General features: G+C 38.2%; 1 protein-coding gene across 2 annotated transcripts; it reads left to right on the forward strand.

Moving 5' to 3' along the window:
• The first annotated feature begins 239 nt into the window (after positions 1–239).
• On the forward strand, positions 240–19,272 carry LOC103471235 (transcriptional regulatory protein AlgP). Of its 2 annotated transcripts, none has more exons than XM_008420091.2 (10): positions 240–357; positions 2,232–2,447; positions 2,551–2,700; positions 3,138–3,161; positions 4,849–4,928; positions 5,070–5,163; positions 5,266–5,352; positions 10,642–10,962; positions 12,841–12,937; positions 18,872–19,272. In XM_008420091.2, the coding sequence occupies exons 1-9, from the start codon at positions 330–332 to the stop codon at positions 12,891–12,893; spliced, it is 1,053 nt and encodes a 350-aa protein (XP_008418313.1). In that variant the 5' UTR covers positions 240–329; the 3' UTR covers positions 12,894–12,937; positions 18,872–19,272. The 2 variants fall into 2 exon arrangements, with proteins under 2 accessions (XP_008418313.1, XP_008418323.1); XM_008420101.2 differs by having other exon boundaries at positions 3,141–3,161.
• Positions 19,273–19,747: the final 475 nt, after the last annotated feature.

Below are 19,747 nucleotides of genomic sequence, written 5' to 3' on the forward strand. Positions count from 1 at the left end.
AATCCTTTGTTTTATATTAAAAAGCACATTTTTAAAATAATAAAAAGGTTTTTCTCTTTACTCGTTTAAGAAAAACTGAAGTGGCAGAGCAGCAGTTTCCTCTCCTCTAACCTGTTTGAGCAACAGTGTTTTTTTTGTTTTGTTTTTTTTTTAGCATCCTGCTGTGGTCACAGGCAGGCGTTGATCCTCTTTTTGTTTCTTCAGATGCGTGCAATATGTTGAAGAATTAAGGAAGTACCTCACCATATGAATGCATCACCTTTAAATGCGGAGCTGTACTCTTACAATCTTTCTGGACTTTTGGACAGGTGTCATCAAACAAACTCAAAATGCCATCAATTTATTTGTTTTCCCTTGGTAAGAGAACATTTTAATCTATATTTTATCATAGAAACATGTTCTGATTATTTGCAAATGAATAAATAGAGGTAATGTCCGTCATCAGAACTGGAGATGTCTTATACAAAAATTTAAATTACGTATATATTTTTTGTCTTAAATGTACAATTGTACCCTTTTCAAAAATATTTTAATGTGATGTACATGAGTATGTGCATTGGTGTTCTCTTTTGTTCCCAAATTGCTAAATATGATTGCAAAATAGAGCAATAACTTGAATTTTCAACCATTAAATGATCTGTAGTATTAATATTTTGTTTAGCCCGGAACGTCCCATTGAGATTAAAAACCTCTTTTTCAAGGAAGTCCTGTCTAAGAGGCAGCACATGATATACGACACATACAAGACAGGAGTCATCATACTGCTCTCATCCACTATAATGGATGTTACTTAGGATTTTTGGGGGGTTTTCAAAGTCACAGTCGTTCCCTCGTCTTTAGCTTCCTGGCATCAGTTTGCATTGATTAATTAACAAAATCAAAATTCTTACTTGAAGCTGAGAGACTGCATGCCTCGACTTCACTATGCTAAGTTTTGACAGAATGTTGCTCCGTACGCAGTGAAGACGACTTAGTGTGGCTCAACTGAGAATTAGAACAAAGGAAGAAAAGAGGTTGTTCACTGATGTACTGGGACTTAATATCCAAAAAGCATCCAGTGTTCAGCAGTTTGTAGAAGGTCTACTATTTAAATAATGTTGCATTTTCCATTAACCAAAATTTTAAAAAAACTGCGGTCCTTTGCAGCTGCAGGACCCACTCTTTGAACAAATTACCCCTGCAGGTAAATATTTATCTCAACTTTGTGTTTTATTTTAATATGTTATTACTTTTGTCATCATTTTTGGTGTTTCTTAGAATGGAGTAAAATGAACCCTCTTTTAAAACCTTTAGAACTGCCTATTTTAACGGTTCAAACTCTAAATATACCTTCATATTCACTAATATGCACAGTGTTTCAGCCTTAGCTCTACTACGGAAGCTAACGCCTTAAGGGGAGCATCAAATCAGCACCAAGAAAAATAAACGGTGTTCCTGCATTGGCTTCCAGCCAATAGCATGTCAAGTAGCATATTTGACATGCAAGTTTCATTTTCTTTTGAATAAATCAATAAATAGATTAAATTTCTGCAACTAATTTGGAGTCATGGTCCTGCAGAAATATGTGTGAATACTGAACCATGATTAGGTGGCAATCCACTGATTTTGGTCCAAATAATGTGCTTTAAAAGTAAATTGGCATTGAAGGAATTGACGTTATCAGTGAGAGGTCATCCCGATCACTTGCTTGAGTACCAGGAGAGAACCCACATTTCTTGCCAGTAGGATAAAGTGCAGCATAGAGAGTCAATGACAAAAAAAAACATTACAATAAAATATAACTATGTGTGAAATATTACTCACTTATCAAGACTTTGTGGCCAGTTCTTTCCTCAAAATGCTAATCTTTGCTAGCCCTAGCTTGCGCTAACTTTTGAACAGATAATTCCAATGCTAACTGAGCAAACTTGTTTCCTAGCATTCACAAAACTTACAAACATAATGTATGATTGGTCAAATCTGATCAGAATGGCAGTCAGTGAGAAATGATGAGGCTCCAGTCCCTTTTCAAGCCCCATAAACTGGGTCACAAGTTTGTTTGTTTGTTTTTTCTGACAAGATAAAGCAGCATTTCAGAAGTTGTGGTTTGGTGAGATGGAGGTAGATGATCCACTGTGGTGGTGGTTCCCTAAAAAAGAGCTGAAACAAAGGGCCCAAAAGCAATTTGAGTTGTCAAGACGGCTTGAATGTAATGCTAATAACATATCTACCACTTAACTGTTGTTCTGTAGGACTGGCTTTGGCCTCCGTTCAGATGAGCACAACCCAGGATTCCAGTAGTCCAGAACCCATTATCTCCACAACCACTGGCCCAGTAAACACCAGTAGCGCCTCTACCATGACCGCCAACATCACCACAGAGACCTTGAAAACCCCGAAGACCAACGGAAGCATGAATGCATCTGATAGTAACGCCAACACCACAGCTACTCCAGGAGACAGGAATGGTGAGTGCCATGAACACCATCCAGTAAACGTTTTCTCCTTCAAGTCACATTTATTCCTTTTCTTAACATCTTTAAGAATTCCTAATATGTTTATGATTTTTAGAAACCCAGACCAGTGGTGGAGGTGTCGCCAACAGCACCACCCCCATGAAGCCTTCATCTATGTCTACTCCCACTCCCACAACTAAAAAAGTTTTACTGACAACAAAGACAACAACAACAAGACCAACAACCAAAGCAATTCCCAAAAAACGTAAGCTGCAGCGGCTACAGAGCAATCGCTGTAAAGACATGAAATTTCTATAAAAAGAATCCCTAAAACATGATATGATAGTTAATTCACAGTTATTATTTTTTTCCGGAGCAAATTACTCCCACAATAAAACAGGAAGTGGATCAGGATTTGTTGGACAGATTTATGACTCCCCTCATCCAGTACTGAGCATTCCCATGGAGAAAATTGATCCACACAGCATAGTATTTTTTTTGGAAAGAAATGTCTTTAATTATCATATCATTATTTTAATGTGAATAAATAGGTAAATGTGAATAGAAAACTTTGCACCTGGAAGTTTCATTTCAAATGCATCACTTATGAAGTAAAATGTGACAACAGTAGGTTCCTAATTTTGTTTGGTGTGTTTGTGAAATATTTCCTCTTTGAAAATCAACATTTTGCATTTCTTACAGAAGGAGGGTCAAGCGAGACGACCGGTGAGTTTTGTTTCTACTTTTGAGGTCAAAATAAAGCCAAAGAGTGATTTTGAAGGTAAAAATGTTTCTTCAGACAGATATTTGGGCCCCTTCTCACCAGTTAAAGACTGCCCTGTGGGTTCCTGGAATTCAAAACCCAGTCGAAAACCTTCATTACATGAAGGCAATCATGGCATCCGTATCCTCTGAGTCATAACACAACACTACCAGATGTCACATCTGGAGTAAAATATTTCTTCACAGTAGGATTTTCCTCCTAAATGAGAGATTTCTGCACCTCTATCATCAATCTGTGGAGATCTTTCAGTATTTCCATGGGTTTCATTAGTTTATCAGGAGGATGAGAAGATCCAGATGAAGGTTTATTTTTTTTACACAGAGTTTAGTACTGCAGACTGTGCCATGTGTGCCAACCTCTCAACAAGCACAGAAAGACAGAATTTACATCCAAAATCTGTATATGATTCCATCAAACCTAAATACGACTCCATTTACTGCCTGATTATAAATATATTGATCTCTTTGTCAGTTTGATGAGGAACATTTTAATTTCAACTGTATCTTTTCAAGTTACATTTGGAGGAAAATGTGTTCTTTACATATTTGTGAAAACTGTCCCTGGGTCATGACAGTACAGCATGAGAAAGATAAGCTGTTAAAAAACCCATCTAACTCCACTATCCCCTCTGAAGACAAAAACAACCAATCAGAGCCAGGAGGAGGGTCTTAGCGCTGTCAATCAACCATGTGTACTCTGCGCAATGTGCTAATGACAAACAAGCAACTTCCTATTTCATTCAGTGACCATGCTAACTAGCCTTAGCATTTGTAGCAGGCTATGTTATGATGAACCAGCTGTAGCATAGCAGAGAGAATGGGAGAGTGTGATCAGTGTGGACACAAGCCAATTTATCCAAAATCTCTCAGTATATTAAAAGATGTATTAAATGAGATAGCATTTATAATTTAAGGAGATCCAAGATAAAAGGGGAAAAAAATCACAATTAAACAAATGGAAAGTTAAATTTGTGTTTATGGAACAAATATGTGGAACAATCTGTGTCTAAAGAAACCAAAAACAGATAAATTAAGAAAAATATTACACATTCAGTAGATTCAGTACAGTGCTGTATTATTGCAAAGATAAAAAGAAATTCTTTATTATTTCTGCACGTTGCCTGCTTTGTGTATTAATATGTATCTGTATGGACAGTTGATTGATATTTAGTTACTTATAATGGATTGACTTGAGAGAAAAGGTAAACAATCCAAGGTTTTTTATTAAAACTGCTCCATCAAAATGTTATTTTTGTCCGCATGTGACATGATCACTTTAAACTGTAAATTAATTAAATAAACACATAAGATAAATAAAATAAATAAATAAAAAAAAAATATATATATATATATAGTTGCAACTTGCGCTTTTCCGCAAGCGTTGTCTTCGCTCATCCAGTAAATCCACAGGCCAATCAACAAACACGGTCTGCTGCCGATCAAACATTTGCGCGTAATACCCGGCTCAAAGGCACATGGTTCCATAAAAACCCACATTGTTTCCGATCTGCAAATGGAAGCGAATCTGTCTGAAGCTGACCAAGCCCCGCCCGTTGAGAAGGAGCTATTGACAGGTGAACACAATGAAACGTGTTCTCTTTATTCACAATCGCTGCTGTTTTGTCTTCAGGAATCATCGTCGTGGTCGTGATCGCCCTTGTAATCGTCGTCTTTGCTGTCGCTTGCGTCGTGTCACGGAGAAGAGGAAGGGTAAGAGGAGCAGGCCTTTCATTCAGCCAGCCAACATGTTGGATGTTGTGCGGCTTATTATTCAGTGCAAAATAAAAGGCTCTGTCTAAAGACTGACTGAAAAATGACTAAAACACTGACTCTGACTGGCTTCTTTTGCAGCGCTACTCTGTTGATTTTGCAGCCAGCCCCGGTGAAAACGTCCCACTCGGCACCATAGACCCGGAAGTCCGTGCTGAGTCTGCGCCTCAAAACGGTCCGGCCAACAAATCCAAAAAACTAGAGCCTCAAAGGAAACATAATTTAGATCAAACAAGCCTTGTTTGTTTAATTTAAAAAAATGTTTTACACTTTTCAGGTCTGAAAACATTTGATAGTCCAGAAACGGCAGCTACTGAGCCAAAAGGACCAGAAGCAGCACCTGAAACACAGGAAGAGAAAAAAGGTGAGTTTTATTGTTTTGTTATATAATAATAATAAAAAGCAAACAAATGTAGTGTGTAAATTACATACTACATTTGTAATAAGTCGTGTAGGCATGAGTTGCAGGCTAATTGTGTGCCGTTTTCCTTCCTCTTTCCTAATAACATAAATGAAGAGGAAGTTTGGTTCACACATTTGGCTAACTATCTTTTAACCATCTAAGTTTCATGATGTAAGTGTGAGAGTGCATTTACAACTTCTATGGAGTTTTTTTTTTTTAATGCAAAAACGCGTCAATATTATTTTACAACAAATATGGGTTGTGACAGCTGAAGACACTGATTCCCAGAAACCTAAAACTGACCAACGTCTTCCTGTTCAGATCTACAGGCTGGTACTCATGACTACAAGTTCTTGATGTGGCAACAATCTTACCTTATTATCTTAAAAGCAGTAGCATTATGTTCACATTTAAAATAATGCATTATTAAAAGATTTGTTAGCTTAGAAAGTTTACTTTAAAACAAACTAAATCATGTTTTACTGAATTTATTCATTTTGTTAAACATGGTAATCTGATTTCATTTTGTGAAAGGATCCATCTGAAATCTAATAATCAATCTAATTGGTAAACTCATTGCAATAAAAGATGAACAAATGTACTCAATGATTTCTTTTGATGTCTTGCATTAGCAAACGTATTCATTCATTATTGTTTTTCATTAAAATGGGACAAACATGCACTAGAAAAGATGCTGCTAACAAGATTGCAACTAAAAGATCAGAATGTTTAAGAAAAAAACCTGTGCAGAAGTAAGAAGTTGAAGATGTTTCAGGAAAGTCAAGAGAGTCCAACAAGCATTAGACCAATTTATACTGCCACCAATGCACAGCTTGACTCTTACTGGCAGCAGGAGGATTTGTTTATTCCAAGATGAACAAACATTAAGGAGAGACTGAAATTCTGCAGAAAGAATAATTATGAGCAGCAAAGGACTAGCACAGTATTATTCTCTTAGGAACCTTCATTCTGATGCATCAAGGAAAGCATTTACCAGGAAAAGAAAACAAGTCCAACATGTTAGAAATCTAAATGTGTTGATTTGCTTCTGTTCCTCACAGTCTGTCAAATACTGTCATAAATAAAGAGTGCAATCAAAATGTCCCACAAAAACAACTTCTTCTAGTAATTCAGGGGCAATTTGGGGATGATCTGTGAATCTTCCCCTACGATGGAACATTGCATTACAATGTGGTAACAAAGAAGCTTAAATGGCAACATAATGACATTTTGGACCTGTGGTCATGAAACTCCGCATCACCACAGTGAGAACATGCGGCCAGTTTAAAAAAAAAAAAGGTAAAGAAACGGAAGACAATAAACTGATCAACGTCAAGCACCAAGAACACCAGGATGGTGAATCACTTTAAAACGTCTGAAAACATTTTTTAATTTTCTTTGGCATACCACGGGAATTTGCGTGGAAAAGAGGCAAAAGATGGTGAAGCCACAAAGTGCGTAAGTTTTTATAAAGCTTCTGGGTTTGTCTGTAGAAAACGGATGCAGATCTTTGTAACACGTCCTCTGATATGAAAGGAAGTTTGGTTTTGTTGTTTTTCGGTTACTGTTGGCTTCTGGTAGAACACAAGTTTCATCATTGTTTCCGATCCCACCCAAAAAATGTTTTGAAATGTTGGTGACGGAACGACTTCCTGGTCGGAGCTGCAGTACTCTGATTGACCACAGGGTGGAAACAGAAGCTCAGATGAAGCTTTTTATGCGGCCGGTGCCTTTTAACACTCTGTGGTTTTCTGTACAGTTTAAGTGGCCAGTTGGAGAAATTTTGAAAGTTGTTTTTGAAATTTAAAAAGTAAAAATGCAAGTATTTAATCGTGCAACTCCCTGTGTTCATTAGTTGGGCTATTTTATTAGGCAGAATCCTCATTTGAGACCATTTGCTTGTAAATGTACAAAGTGTTTCTGCTTTGTTCTGGGGAGTTGGTGGGTTACAGGTAAATGGCGTCATCATGTCTGGACTCGTCATTCTATCTTGAGCCATACTGGAGTTAAATGGAGGCTGCTGATTTTAGAGACGGTTTAATCCCATAAGATTTACTTCCTGTGAAAAGAAATAACCCACAACCAAAAAAAAAAACAGTACAAGTTTTCCTTTACCTTTCATTTCCCAGTGGTAATTGCTGCAAACAGCTGTCAGATGGTGCGTTTGTTTGTTTGTTTGCTATAAGGATGTGCTGCAATTAAAAATAAAAAAAACTCCCAGATTTACTCCTTTGAATCATCTTCTTGCAACAACTGTAAAATGTTTCTTGTCATCAGGAGAAGTGCTTCTTCCTCAAAATGATTACTTCAGTGCTTGCAACATTTTTCCATCCAGAAAAACGAACCCACAACATTTGCATAAAAGGCCTGCTGGCAGGAAAAAAAGCAACTTTTTTTTTTTTCCTGAGCTAATTTGGAAAGTTAAATGACAGGAAACTTTGTCGTATTACATGACCACTGAATGTAAGATGATGACGCAGTTTTATTTCAAGAACTTGGAGTTTTTTATTATCTCAGCTTTGAAGGGAATCAGAAGAATTAATACATTCAGCAGCATACCTACAGGTGTTTCGTGGACCCGAGCTCAGTCTGCCCAGGATCCACTGACATGAGGAAGGGTCTAACCAGGTGCAGTAAGTGAAAGCCTGTGTGGGTGGAACTTCAAGGACCGATGCCTTTAGCTACGATGTGCAGTTTCTGAAATACCCAGACCTGCCCATCCAGGCTGAAACCCACTTTTTTTTTTTTTTCACCTTTCTGATGCTCGATTTGTATCAGTGGCACTTTATTAGGAAAATCTTACTTACAGCTGGATGGGGAAAAAAACTTAAAAACACAGACGGAAAAACTGACAAAAACAGGTTTTGTCCGTTTTTTGTAACTAAAACCAGAAAGAAGTCTGTGCAATATAAACCTAATGGACTGCATAAAAGTCACGCCCAGTTTTATTTTTAATATATCAGAATAATGAAAGAGTTCTTATGTCTATTGGTTCTTGATTTAGACTCTGAGGATAAATTTACTACAAAGTGGATAATTTGGAGAGAGGGGAATATTTTCAGTTTTTTTTTTTTGTTTGAGTCTCTTTAAAATGTTTTAAAATCAAATAATTTAACACCAATAATTTTGCTGGCCACTTTTACAATTTGTTTTAGTCTTCTATTGATTGACAATTAGATAAAATGAGCATCAGCACACTCCAAATGTATTTAATTTGCAGATGAAGTGGAATCTTTGATTAGATTTTTGTTGCTCATCAGAATCTTGACTGAATCGGCTTCTTGTCAATGACAACACTCGGAAACTTATACGACTGAATGCACCCCCCCCCCCCCCTCCGATTACCTTTAAAAGGACCCCTGATCCTGCTTTCATTGGAAAAAAAAGAATGGCGATCCAACTTGGTGCAAATATTAATTTGTCACATGTAATCGAATTAAGTTTGCATGAAGCTTTATGTACTCCATGTGCATGCATTTTCTACAAAAATTATCAAAACATTGGGTTTCACCTGTAGGTGGCAGTATTTCTTACTGCTACTACACACCTGTCTCAACCTTACTTGATGTCAAGTAGTGCTTGATCCATGAGGCGAGAAACCATTTTTGAGCTCCAAGTTTGGTAAGGGATAAAAATGTTTGTGTGCCTCATCGGTGTGCTTGCTACCTTTTCTAATCTTTTTCCTTTGGAAGGGATTCAAAGAGGGAAAAACTTGCAAAATTCCTTGCAGATATTTCTGAAATGCACCACAAAGTTAGTGAAAGGATCTTCAGTCTATGTTGAAAACTGAGCCGCAGGGAAATCACAATGAGGGCATGAAATGAAGTAACACCCACTTTGTAAGTAAAAACCTTCCTGGGTGCCAACATGGCAGAATTAGCCAAGCTATTTTTAAAAGAAGAAAACCAGGGAAACGATTGGCATTCAGAGAATTTGGCCAGTCCTCCTCTGAAAATTGCCTGAAGACAATTGACTCCACCAGCAGACTACAGCTCCTGCTGTGGTTCTATGTTGCTGTTGTATGTGAGACAAGAACCAAATTCCCAGCATTTAAAAGGAGAATAATGAGCAGAAAGTGATATTATAGGTTATGGTAGTGGTAGATTTATGCTTTGATCATCAAACGTCTTCCTATTCCCCTCGTCTTGCCTTTCCCTGCTGTGAAAACTGGGTCAGGTAATGATGGGGCAACCCGACTTTCCCACAGACTCCAAACAGCTGCATGTCTCTGGCTTGTTAGGAGCTGCCCAGTAATCAGTCGCCTCATTATAAACTCGCTGGCCCCCTAACAACGGCGTCGCACAGGAGAATTGCTGCCTGTGTACAAAAATGCCTCAGGCAGGATGGGTGAAAAGGTTTCTACTGCTTAGCGGTTCTGCATAAAACATGTGAATGATGAAGAAATTACCTGAAAACTTAACGCAACCTGAGCTGCAACGGTTACGTTGCATGAAAACTCAGAACAAGTGTTTTCTTTCTTAATTTGGCCCATAGATGCAGATGGAAGCTTTTAATTTGTGATCAGGGTAAAAACTGTTACCAACATAATCTTCTTGCACAGCAAAATGTAAACTACACCACAAAGTATTCGTCTTATTGTAGCCAAGTTTTAACAAAAGGTGAAACCAAGTTTATCCAGACTTTTACTGAACCCAAGTGAGCTTTTATTCTTCCTTAATCTTGGCTATAAATATCAAGCATTTTGAAACAAAGTGACCCAAATCCTGCTCTTATTCCTGAAAATAATGTATTTGAGCCCAAGAGAAAAGGAAAACTACAGTACCATTACTTTACTACTATTTAGTACAGCAAACATGCAAAATATGTAGAAAAAAAGTAGTACATTCTGACAAAAAAAAAAACTGCTGCCAAAAATGTTGTAATCTCAGAAATTTTCTTTTAAAAAAAAAAAGAGGAAATTTGCTAGAAAAAAAATTAAATATCAAAAATGTTCAGAAATTCAAATGTCAAACTTTCTACAAAATTTTGGAGTTATTGGTGGAAATGTACTCCTTTTTTCTGTCAACAATGTCCCTAATACATGGTTGTAAAAATCTTTTTCATGGTTTGAATCTACAATAAAGATCAGGCCACTTTATCTGCTTGATTTTCGGTTGTTTCTGTTTTTTTACTACTTTGAGTCTACAGTTTTGGCTCACGTTGCAAAGCGTTTGGACACCCCTGTCTTGCAGTAACTGTAATAAAAATGAAAGTATGTGTTAATCAATGTCAATATTTGATTTTGTTCAGAAGAGGCTGCTATATCTGCTGCTGCACCCAGCGCTGAGGCTGCTGCTCCACCTGAAGCTTCTCCTGCAGCTCCACCTGAAGCTGCACCTGCAGCTCCACCAGAAGCTGCACCTGTAGCTCCAGCTGCAGCTCTATCTCCAGACAGCTCAGAGGAAAAACCAAAAACGGATGACGCCAAGCAGAGTTCCTCTGCACCCGTGGGCCCTCCTGCTGAAGAGAAAACCGATGATGAAGGTGCCGTCTCCAACAAGACTTCGGTGGAGTCACTGAAGGAGACGAATGAGAACAACAGCAACAACTCTGGCTGCAGCCAGAGGAGAGGTTGGTGTTCAGATCATATATCCACTCACTAGTCATAGTCTGTTTTCATAAATGTTTTAATTTACGAAGGTCTTAAAATGGGCACGAGTTCAAAATCATTCATCGTTGTCCAACTTTCAATCAAAAGTGTCTGAAGGATTGAGACTGATTTTAATTCTGGTCCTATCAAGAGTTTGTATGAGGCTGAGTTGTCATAAATAACTTCTGCATCGTCATTTATTTCCTCAAGATAAACTGCCGGCTCCTCAAATGGATTAACACAACGTTGCATTCTCTTTAAAGAACGAGATCACGGATACAAGCGGCCGAAATGGGTTTCCTCYGCAGGGTGGCTGGCCTCTCCCTTAGACATAGGGTGAGAAGCTCGGTCATCCGGGAGGGACTCGGAGTAGAGCTGCTGCTCCTCCATGTCGAGAGGAGCCAGTTGAGGCTCGGGCATCTGGTCAGGATGCCTTCTTGACGCCTCCCTGGTGAGGTGTTCCGGGCATGTCCCACCGGGAGGAGGCCTCGGGTAAAACCCAGGACACGCTGGAGGGACTATGTCTCTCGTGCGCAAAAGACCACCCTGGAGCAGAGACACACCGCCCTGGAGAAGATAAAGACCGCGCTGGAGCAGAGAAACGACGCTCTTGAGCAGAAAAACACTGCCCTGGAGCAGACGAACACCGCCCAGGAGCAAATAGGCCAAACTCTGGAGGAGATAAACGACAACCTGGAGCAGATAAACGACACCCTGGAGCAGAAGAACTACGACCTGGAGCAGAGAAACATCACCCTGGAGCAGGAAAAGACTACTCTGCAGGATACACACAACAAGCTGAACCATAGAAACATCACCCTGGAGAACAGACTCACCACAGTGGAGCAGAAATACATGGCCCTGGAAATAGAAATGATCGCCCTGCAGCAGACAAACATCACCCAGGAGCAGATAGACAACTTATCTGGGGGAGATAAATGCCAACCTGGTGCAGATAAACAATTCTCTGGAGCAGAGAATCACTGTAGTGGAGCAGGATTACAACACCCTGGAGAAGAGAAACTCCGCCCTGGGGCAGAAAAACGCCACCCTGGACCAGAAATGCGTCGCCATGAAGCAGAGAAACGCCGCCCTGGACCAGAGATTCGTCGCCCTGGAGCAGAGAAACCCTGTCCTGTCCAGTCAGAGCCAGGAGGAGGGTCTTAGTGCTGTCAATCAACCTCTTTTATGCTACTTAATGTGTTAATGGTAGAAAAACAACCTGCCATTCCATCATCAGTGGTTATGCTAGCTAGCCTTAGCATTCATGATGTAGCTGTAGCGTAGCAGAGGGCAAAATGGAGGGTGTAAGCAGCGCTTACAACAGTATGATTGACAGTGCTAAAACCCTCCTCCTGGCCCTGATTGGCTGTTTCTGGCTGAGTGGTGTATTTCTGTAGTTGGTACTGGAACAAATCAGATTAGCTTTTTTTTTTTTCATAGATTATCTGTCTCATATAATACTGTCACGACATTCTGACATAAAAAAAATAAGGTTAAATACTACAGCTTTAAGCAATGTGGTCAGTACAAGCCCCACAGCTGCATTTTTATTTTATTAACTATAAAATTGCACAAATTTGAATTACAAAAATAAATGTGTTTAACAAAAACACACCAAATTAGAAAAAAACTCATATTTTTGCTAAAAATGTTTTTGCATTAGGATGAAGTGATTTTTCAGATGTATCAAAATTTGTTTATTTAGATAAGCTGCAATATAAACATTTTTTTTTCCACATCATGGCAGTCTGGCAGCAGCGTGTTTATTTGTGTGCACTGTCCTCCCTCTTTCTCATTTCCCCTTACATCCTCAAAACACAATAATCACTTTGCAAACTTATCCCACTGGTTCGCAGACTGGCAGAGGAGCAGCACAATCTGGGAAGTCGGTGTGGACTGTCCGGTGTGAGGTGCGGCGTCCACCTTGGATTCCTGCTGTCCCTCAGAGACGAGGTAAGACGGCAGCTGATGCGTGTTGAGCTTCAGCTGCTCAGCCTCTTAAGGTGCTCGTAAAATGGCGGCACCCCCTTCTCCACATATTATAGGCTACAAGTCAACACACCGCATTCAATCGGCTGGAGTTACAGCTTCCTGTCCTGATTTTAATCTGTTATAAATAGAAAACTCATAACCATTAACTCTAATTATGACCTGTGCTTTTCCCTAAATTGTATATACCCTGTCAGCTGGTGGTTAAAAATACACACTGTAAAAACTACTCTAAAATAAAACAGCATAAAAACATGTAACATTTTGCTTTCTTATTTTTCCATTTTCATTTTTAAAGTTTTTTTTTTCCAAGTCAGCAGGTATTGGGTTGTGCATCATTTCATATTCAACTGTTATGCAAAAGGTCTGAGACAATTTAATTATCATAAATGCCGTTAGTTTCTTTCACAGTGACCTAATGAATTCTCTGCTTTCATTGCACGCAATATTGAAGTTGGTGAAATTTCAAATGGACCAAATTTAGTTCAGAGCAAAAAAAAAAAAATTTAATAACCATGATTCCTATAAAAGAAGGAAACTACACTTAAACTGTGCAGTGAGTTCGAAAAGTGTTTCCTGATTTCCTGGGAGAAAAACATCCAAACCTTCACGGCCCTGTGTGAAAAACTGATTTCTCCCTGACATTAATGACTGGTTGTTCCACCCATAGCAGTAACAACTGCAAACAAGCATTTGCAATAACTTGCAGTGAGTCTTTCACAGCTGTGCAGGAATTTTGACCTCATCTTTGCAGAATTGCTGTAATTCTGCCACGTTTTCCAGCATCGATGGCGTTTTTAAGGTCATGTCACTGATGTTCTGCGGTTCTGAAACACTGAAGTGTGGCAAACGTGCAAAGAAAAGGAATTGAAGAGGGTTTCACATCTTTATAGTGGTTTTGTTTCTGTATATATTTCACAGTAATGAGAATGTTGAGTTCAAGCAAACTCCATAAATAAAACAGTTTCACAAGGAGGCATAAACATATTGTCTTATTAAAACACACAGACAAAGATTATTAAAATTTAGTTGATGTTTTTGATACATTTTTATTAATTAGCCTTTGTTATTAAAATTATTGAAGTGAGATAAAACAAGCATACACTATTTCCTTTTCCTTTAAATCACATAAGATGGGGCTGTATATTTGAATATTTTTACTCCGATTGATTGATTTTGAAGGGCAAAATAAAATTGCAGTTGAAAATGGGGTTTGTAAACCCAATACAATGATAACATCTAAAAAAAAAACAACATGTTTATAACTAAATTTCTCTTGTTCTGGAAATATTAAACCGTTGACTTTAATCTTTCGTTCCTTTAACTGGCGGCTGCAGATGGATGAGTGTCTCGTAGCGCGAGTAGAGACCTGGCCCTTCTCAATCTAATCATCAAATGCTCCAGGATGTGAGGTCCACACCTGCACCAGTTTCCTCTTCCTTCTGCTCATCAACACGTTGGGCTGCAGCAGCCCGGGGCGAAGGAATTCACACTGCTCCTCACAACTGGTGATAAGCTCACACCTGAGAGGACGGGCTCACAAAAGGAAAAACACACTTTTAATATCGCCACTACTGTCACGTCTGGTCTAGTGAAGCAGTAAATGGATGTGGTTTTCATATTCTGGTTATTTATGTGATCTCCAACATCTAAAACTGTGATACTTTAAGAAAAAATGTGGAAAAATGTATCTAAGTTCTACTCTCATTAATTCTATCAGTAAAACCTGTTGGCCGCCTCAAAGTTTTTGCACAGGTAAAGATTCTTTGCAAACTGTTATTGCATGGTGAAGCAGTTCCCAGACGTCTGTTGTGTCTTAGATTGTTGCTTAAATCCTCTGATTATATCTTAGATCCTGTCAGATTACTATAGCTGGAGCTTAAAAGTCTCTATAATTGCGTAATTGATATTCAGAGATGTTGAACCTTTAAAAAAACTACAAAGGGTGACGCAATATCAAACAGAAAATGGCTTAAGACATAACTTTAGATGCTTTTGATCTGATGTTGACATAATTTTTAATACTTACGTCCTCCGCTTTTCACTTCCTCACTCTCTCACTCTCTCACTCTCTCAATGTGCTTTGCATCATGTTGCCAAGGACTGAAAATCAGACTTTGCAGTGTTATAAATGGCAAGAAATTATAGATTTAAGAAAATACAGACTCAAGTCTTAGCCCAGTATGAATGTAAAACCAGTCTAACAGTCTGAAAATGAAAACATGAACCCTCATTCCCACCTGGTTTGCGATGAGACGAGTAAGTCGGAGTTAAAAGGCTGTAGCCAGAGATGATGGACATGAGCTGACGGCTCATAAACTCAAGCTGCATAATTAGACCTGTTCTTTACTCTGCTGTGCTGTTTTCCAGTTAGAGCGCAGCTTTCATGCTCGATGGTTAATGTATGAGCAAACAGTCTCTGTGGTCTGAGATGAGCATTTCACAGCAAGCTGAAGCTGGAGGTGAGAAACTGACAAAGTTGGGTTTGTTAGTGTCTCACAGACAAACAAACGCCTTTCACAATAAAAATTCATTTGTTTTATTGGAGAAGTCGTTACTGGAAGGAACTGGTTAGTGCTGGTAAGAGCAAAAAAATAAAGTAGGAGCATTTGAAGGATAATGTAAGCATAATAGCTCAGGGGTCGGGTTGGGAAAATGATCTGTATGTCACTAATGACAGTGAAGAGAAACTTTGATGTGGTTTAAACTGGGCAGCTCTACAGAAGGGAGGGACTGTTGGGAATCACAGACTGACTCTTCCGCTACACCGCCAGGTTAAAACAGCTGGTAGAACTGACTCCGCCCCTTTTCCCCTAAATTTGTACCTCAGATTTTAGTTTGAAGAAGAAAACAACCTGCAAATCAAGATGACATTGATGAATTATGTGAAATTATGATAACCTCGCCAAACACCCAGTATGTAAACAAAAAAATAAACAATAAAAAACTGCAGCTATTTAAGAAAAATGCTTACTAGTTTGTAATTTCAGTTTGGATAAAGTTTGGGGAATCTTATCTATACCCAACCCATTGGTTTCGGCTGACACAATATGGTGCAAAAGTCTTAAATCACCAATGATTTCACTTGTGTTGAGCCACATCTGTCCAGGTTAATATAAAAAGGCATAAAAGAGTCATCTAAGTACAGAGTAAGTACCTAATCTACCTCAATCTGAGGTAATCTCACAGCTACCTCAGATTGTTCAAATTAAAGCTTTGATATTTCTGCTAAAGTTTCCTCACTTCTGTGCCTGCAGAGGTTCAAGGTTGAGCCTTTCCAAAGGTCACAGGTGAGACAGTTTTAATGAAACGGTTCACCATGACGATGGAAAAATACTGTTGTTTTAGTGTCAGTCATCTGACTTGCAGTTAGAGAGGCTATTGAGACGTAATGTCCAAACGAGGACATCTTGACAAAAGAGAGGAAATTTAAAATATAGATATGAAAGTATCATTGAATTATTTAAAATCAGTGATAAGAATTTGTATTTAAGCTGAACGGCTGTCCTAAAACTGGGAAATAAAAAGCGAGTTGGCTATTAATAGCTCAAACCTACTTTTCATTTTGTCAGGGAGCTACTTTTTATTTTAACAGGTGTGAATTACACCAGAACTATTTAACATGGTGACAATATCTAGATTCTTACTTCTTCAAGTGGCCTGTAACATTTTTATAGCCCGTCCTAATTTAGTAGAGTACGTTCCAAGCCAACCGGCTCTTAATGAGGGAGGGAGGGGCTGACATAGTGACAACAGTTTGCAAGGAACACAGAAATAACTTTACGTGGGTTGGTTGTTAACAACCCCACTGTGTAGTTTCAACTCTGCCTTGCCTGGATACTGAAGCTTTACTGGGGTTTCAAAACAAGGATTTGGACTACAAAGCGTTAGATTTTTGTCCCAATCTTGGGTACAAAAAAGATCCAAGAAATGTTTACACATGTTGGTCTAATAAGCTTTTTAGTTGCTTTACAATTTACATAAACATGGCAAAGGTTTTTAATACTTTTAAGTAAAGCCTACAGCCATTGACTCTTTATATTTCTGAACAAGAGCTGGAGTAATCGTTGTAGGTTTAAACAGTTTACATAACTCACCTCTAGATGCTTAAAGAGGATCTATATGCAAAATTCACATTTTTGTATTTCCATTTGAGTCTAAAAACAGCCCAAGCATTTAAGAAAAAACACCCAGCTGTAAACTGTGGGTGTTTTTGTTTTGCATGGCGCATTGCTGCCAATTGTTGGACTTTTAGGGAACTGCTTGACTTTTATGTTATTTAATCAGTACGGTTGTTTGCTAGCGGTAAAGCAGATGAACACACGTGTCTGTTATGAACGCCGCATTCCAGGGCGAATTCTTTGAAGCAATGCCTGTAAGTAGCAACTTATACTTCAAAACGAGCCTTTATGTTAATATCAGGAATTCATATGTTAAAGTTACTTTCCCTCAATGGAATATATACTAGTCAGTCCCAGTGACCGTTTCACTAACGGTTTTTGCCCATGTGGTTTCTGGGTAAAAATCAATGAGAAACGCCTCCCCCACCCTTGAACAGTTTCAACCTTCAAACCCCCCACCCCCAACAATTTCCGGCAGCGCAGGTGATAAACGTGTAACACTTTTTCTGTTACAAACTGACTCCGGCCCCCCACCAAGGGAAAAGTTATGTGGCCCTCACAGGAAAAAGTTTGCGGACCACTGCCTCAGAGCTTGAACATCTACGATGGGGTTGAGGCGGTTCTAAAGACAGACTGGACACAATTTTACAAAACAAGGTGGAAAGTTTGCATCTTAACCAAACCACCTCAATGTGGAGTGTGAAGAAGATCAGATGGAAATGAACTGTGCGACTTGGTCTTCCCTGGTTGTCCTCTCTGGATGGTTTAAAGGTCTGGAGCTTTTAGGAGTTGGCAGCCTGGAGTCCTGCTGACGGTCGGATGGATGGACTTTCATCCACCTGCTGCTACAGCAGCTCCACATTCACACAGCGGCTTCGTTAGATCTTTGTCTCTCATTATCATGGTTAAAGTGAGCTTAGATGAGGTCAAGTATGGAGCTAAAAAAAAAGCTACCAACAATTTTTACAAATCATCAGTTTTCCTTAAAGTGCAAAAAGTTAAGATTTAGAAGCATTTGATATTTAAATGCTTCTGAAAAACTTTTAAAAAGTTCCAACTATAACTTTTTTTTTTTTAGAATTTCTTTTTTGATTAGCTTTTCTTAACTGCATGAATAAACTCAAGTAAACAGTTTTAGAGTGTGAGATTAATCTGCTGCAGGTAAATTTGAAAGTTGAGCAGTTCAGCCAGTTTAGTTGGGCATTTCCTTCCAAAGGTCTTTCAGCAACCTGCTTTCTGTGATTTTAGGGCCTAAATAGACAAAAAAATTTAGTAAATTTCCACCAAAAAAAAACTAAAATATTTTGAGTTTAATATTTTCTATAAAAAACAAAGACATTTCTGAGCTCCAAAAGTTGTTCAAAAGCAACTCTAAACTCAATTTGTAACTGATTTGCACCGACAAACTTAAAACTGGAGACAAGGAGGAGCAAAACTACCTCAATGAATCAAATGCTATAAAAGTTAAAGACATTAGTGAAAGTTGTTGGACATAATCATCTTGAAGTCATKATTGTGCAAAGACCACAGAGTAATTTGGGCAAATTTAGACAAATGATTCATGCTAAACTTCAGGAACTAGACCGCTTTTCAGCTGGGATTATATCAGTTATCCTCTTCCTCTGACAGATGTCTCACCTTTTGAGGTTAAAGGTCATTTCATAGACTTAGTCAAACCAGAAGTTAAAGCAGTAAGAGCAAGTGACTGGAGGATATGTGGCTGTGGCAGAGGATGCTTTGTTTTCATTGTTCTGTCTTTTTGCTCTTCCTYTTTCAGGACGCAGGAGAAGCCAGATCCACTGCAGAGGATTAACTCACTTCAGYTCATTCTCTGGGTTTGAAGCTTGATCTCTTGTTGCAAAAAGTGTATTTTTGTGAAATATTGTACATCATTTTTACATGGCTTCTGCTCCAACTCAGTGTCTGATGTACAAAGTAAACCGTGTATGTAATGACTAATAAATAATGTTTTTCCCCTAAAAGCACAAAGAATGCATGACCTGCAAAAATAAGAACTCTTACCAGGTACTTTCGTCTTGTTTCTATTGCAGATATCTTGAAATAAGACAAAACCACTTACTTTTTAACAACATGTAAGTGTTGCTTTAAGTCAATAATTTTTGAACATTTATAAAAACTATTGATCCCACTGGCAAATAATTTTACTTATAACATTAGAAAAATGTCTTGTTACATGGAACTAGTACTTTWAAAAAAAAAATCAATATTAAGGAATTATTGACTTAAAGCAAGCTAATACATCTTGCTAAAAACTTCAGATTCTCCCAGTTGAAGTTGAAAAAATCTGCACAGTCCTTTACTGAATTGAGTTCTTAAAACTTTCTGAAGTCAATTATTTCATGATTTACTCGATCTTACTTTTAACTCTATAGTGATTTTATAAGATTTACATCTTTAAAAAGTTCTTATTCATGAACTATTCATGTTTTCCAGAATTTAGAGTTTATTTACTAGTGTTTTTGAGATGCATTTATAGATTTGAGATGTGTGCCAAAGCCATTTAGGGTCTATTTATAAACGTTGTGAAAAAGTTGGAACTGAAGTTTAAAAACTGTTTGCAATCTTTTGATTATTTTTTAAAAAGTTGTGATTGGAGTTTATTGTAACTAATAAATGTTTCTGTTAAATTTGC

Source organism: Poecilia reticulata, linkage group LG1 (genome assembly GCF_000633615.1).
Source record: "Poecilia reticulata strain Guanapo linkage group LG1, Guppy_female_1.0+MT, whole genome shotgun sequence".
In the NCBI taxonomy this organism is placed as follows: domain Eukaryota; kingdom Metazoa; phylum Chordata; class Actinopteri; order Cyprinodontiformes; family Poeciliidae; genus Poecilia; species Poecilia reticulata.

Bases quoted from the DNA above. Each gene is read 5' to 3' on its own strand.
- LOC103471235 (XM_008420091.2), top strand. From the start codon at position 330: ATGCCATCAATTTATTTGTTTTCCCTTG. The intron at 4,929-5,069 runs GTAAGAGGAGCA...CTTCTTTTGCAG, and splicing joins TGTCACGGAGAAGAGGAAGG to CGCTACTCTGTTGATTTTGC. The intron at 10,963-12,840 runs GTTGGTGTTCAG...ACTGGTTCGCAG, and splicing joins TGGCTGCAGCCAGAGGAGAG to ACTGGCAGAGGAGCAGCACA.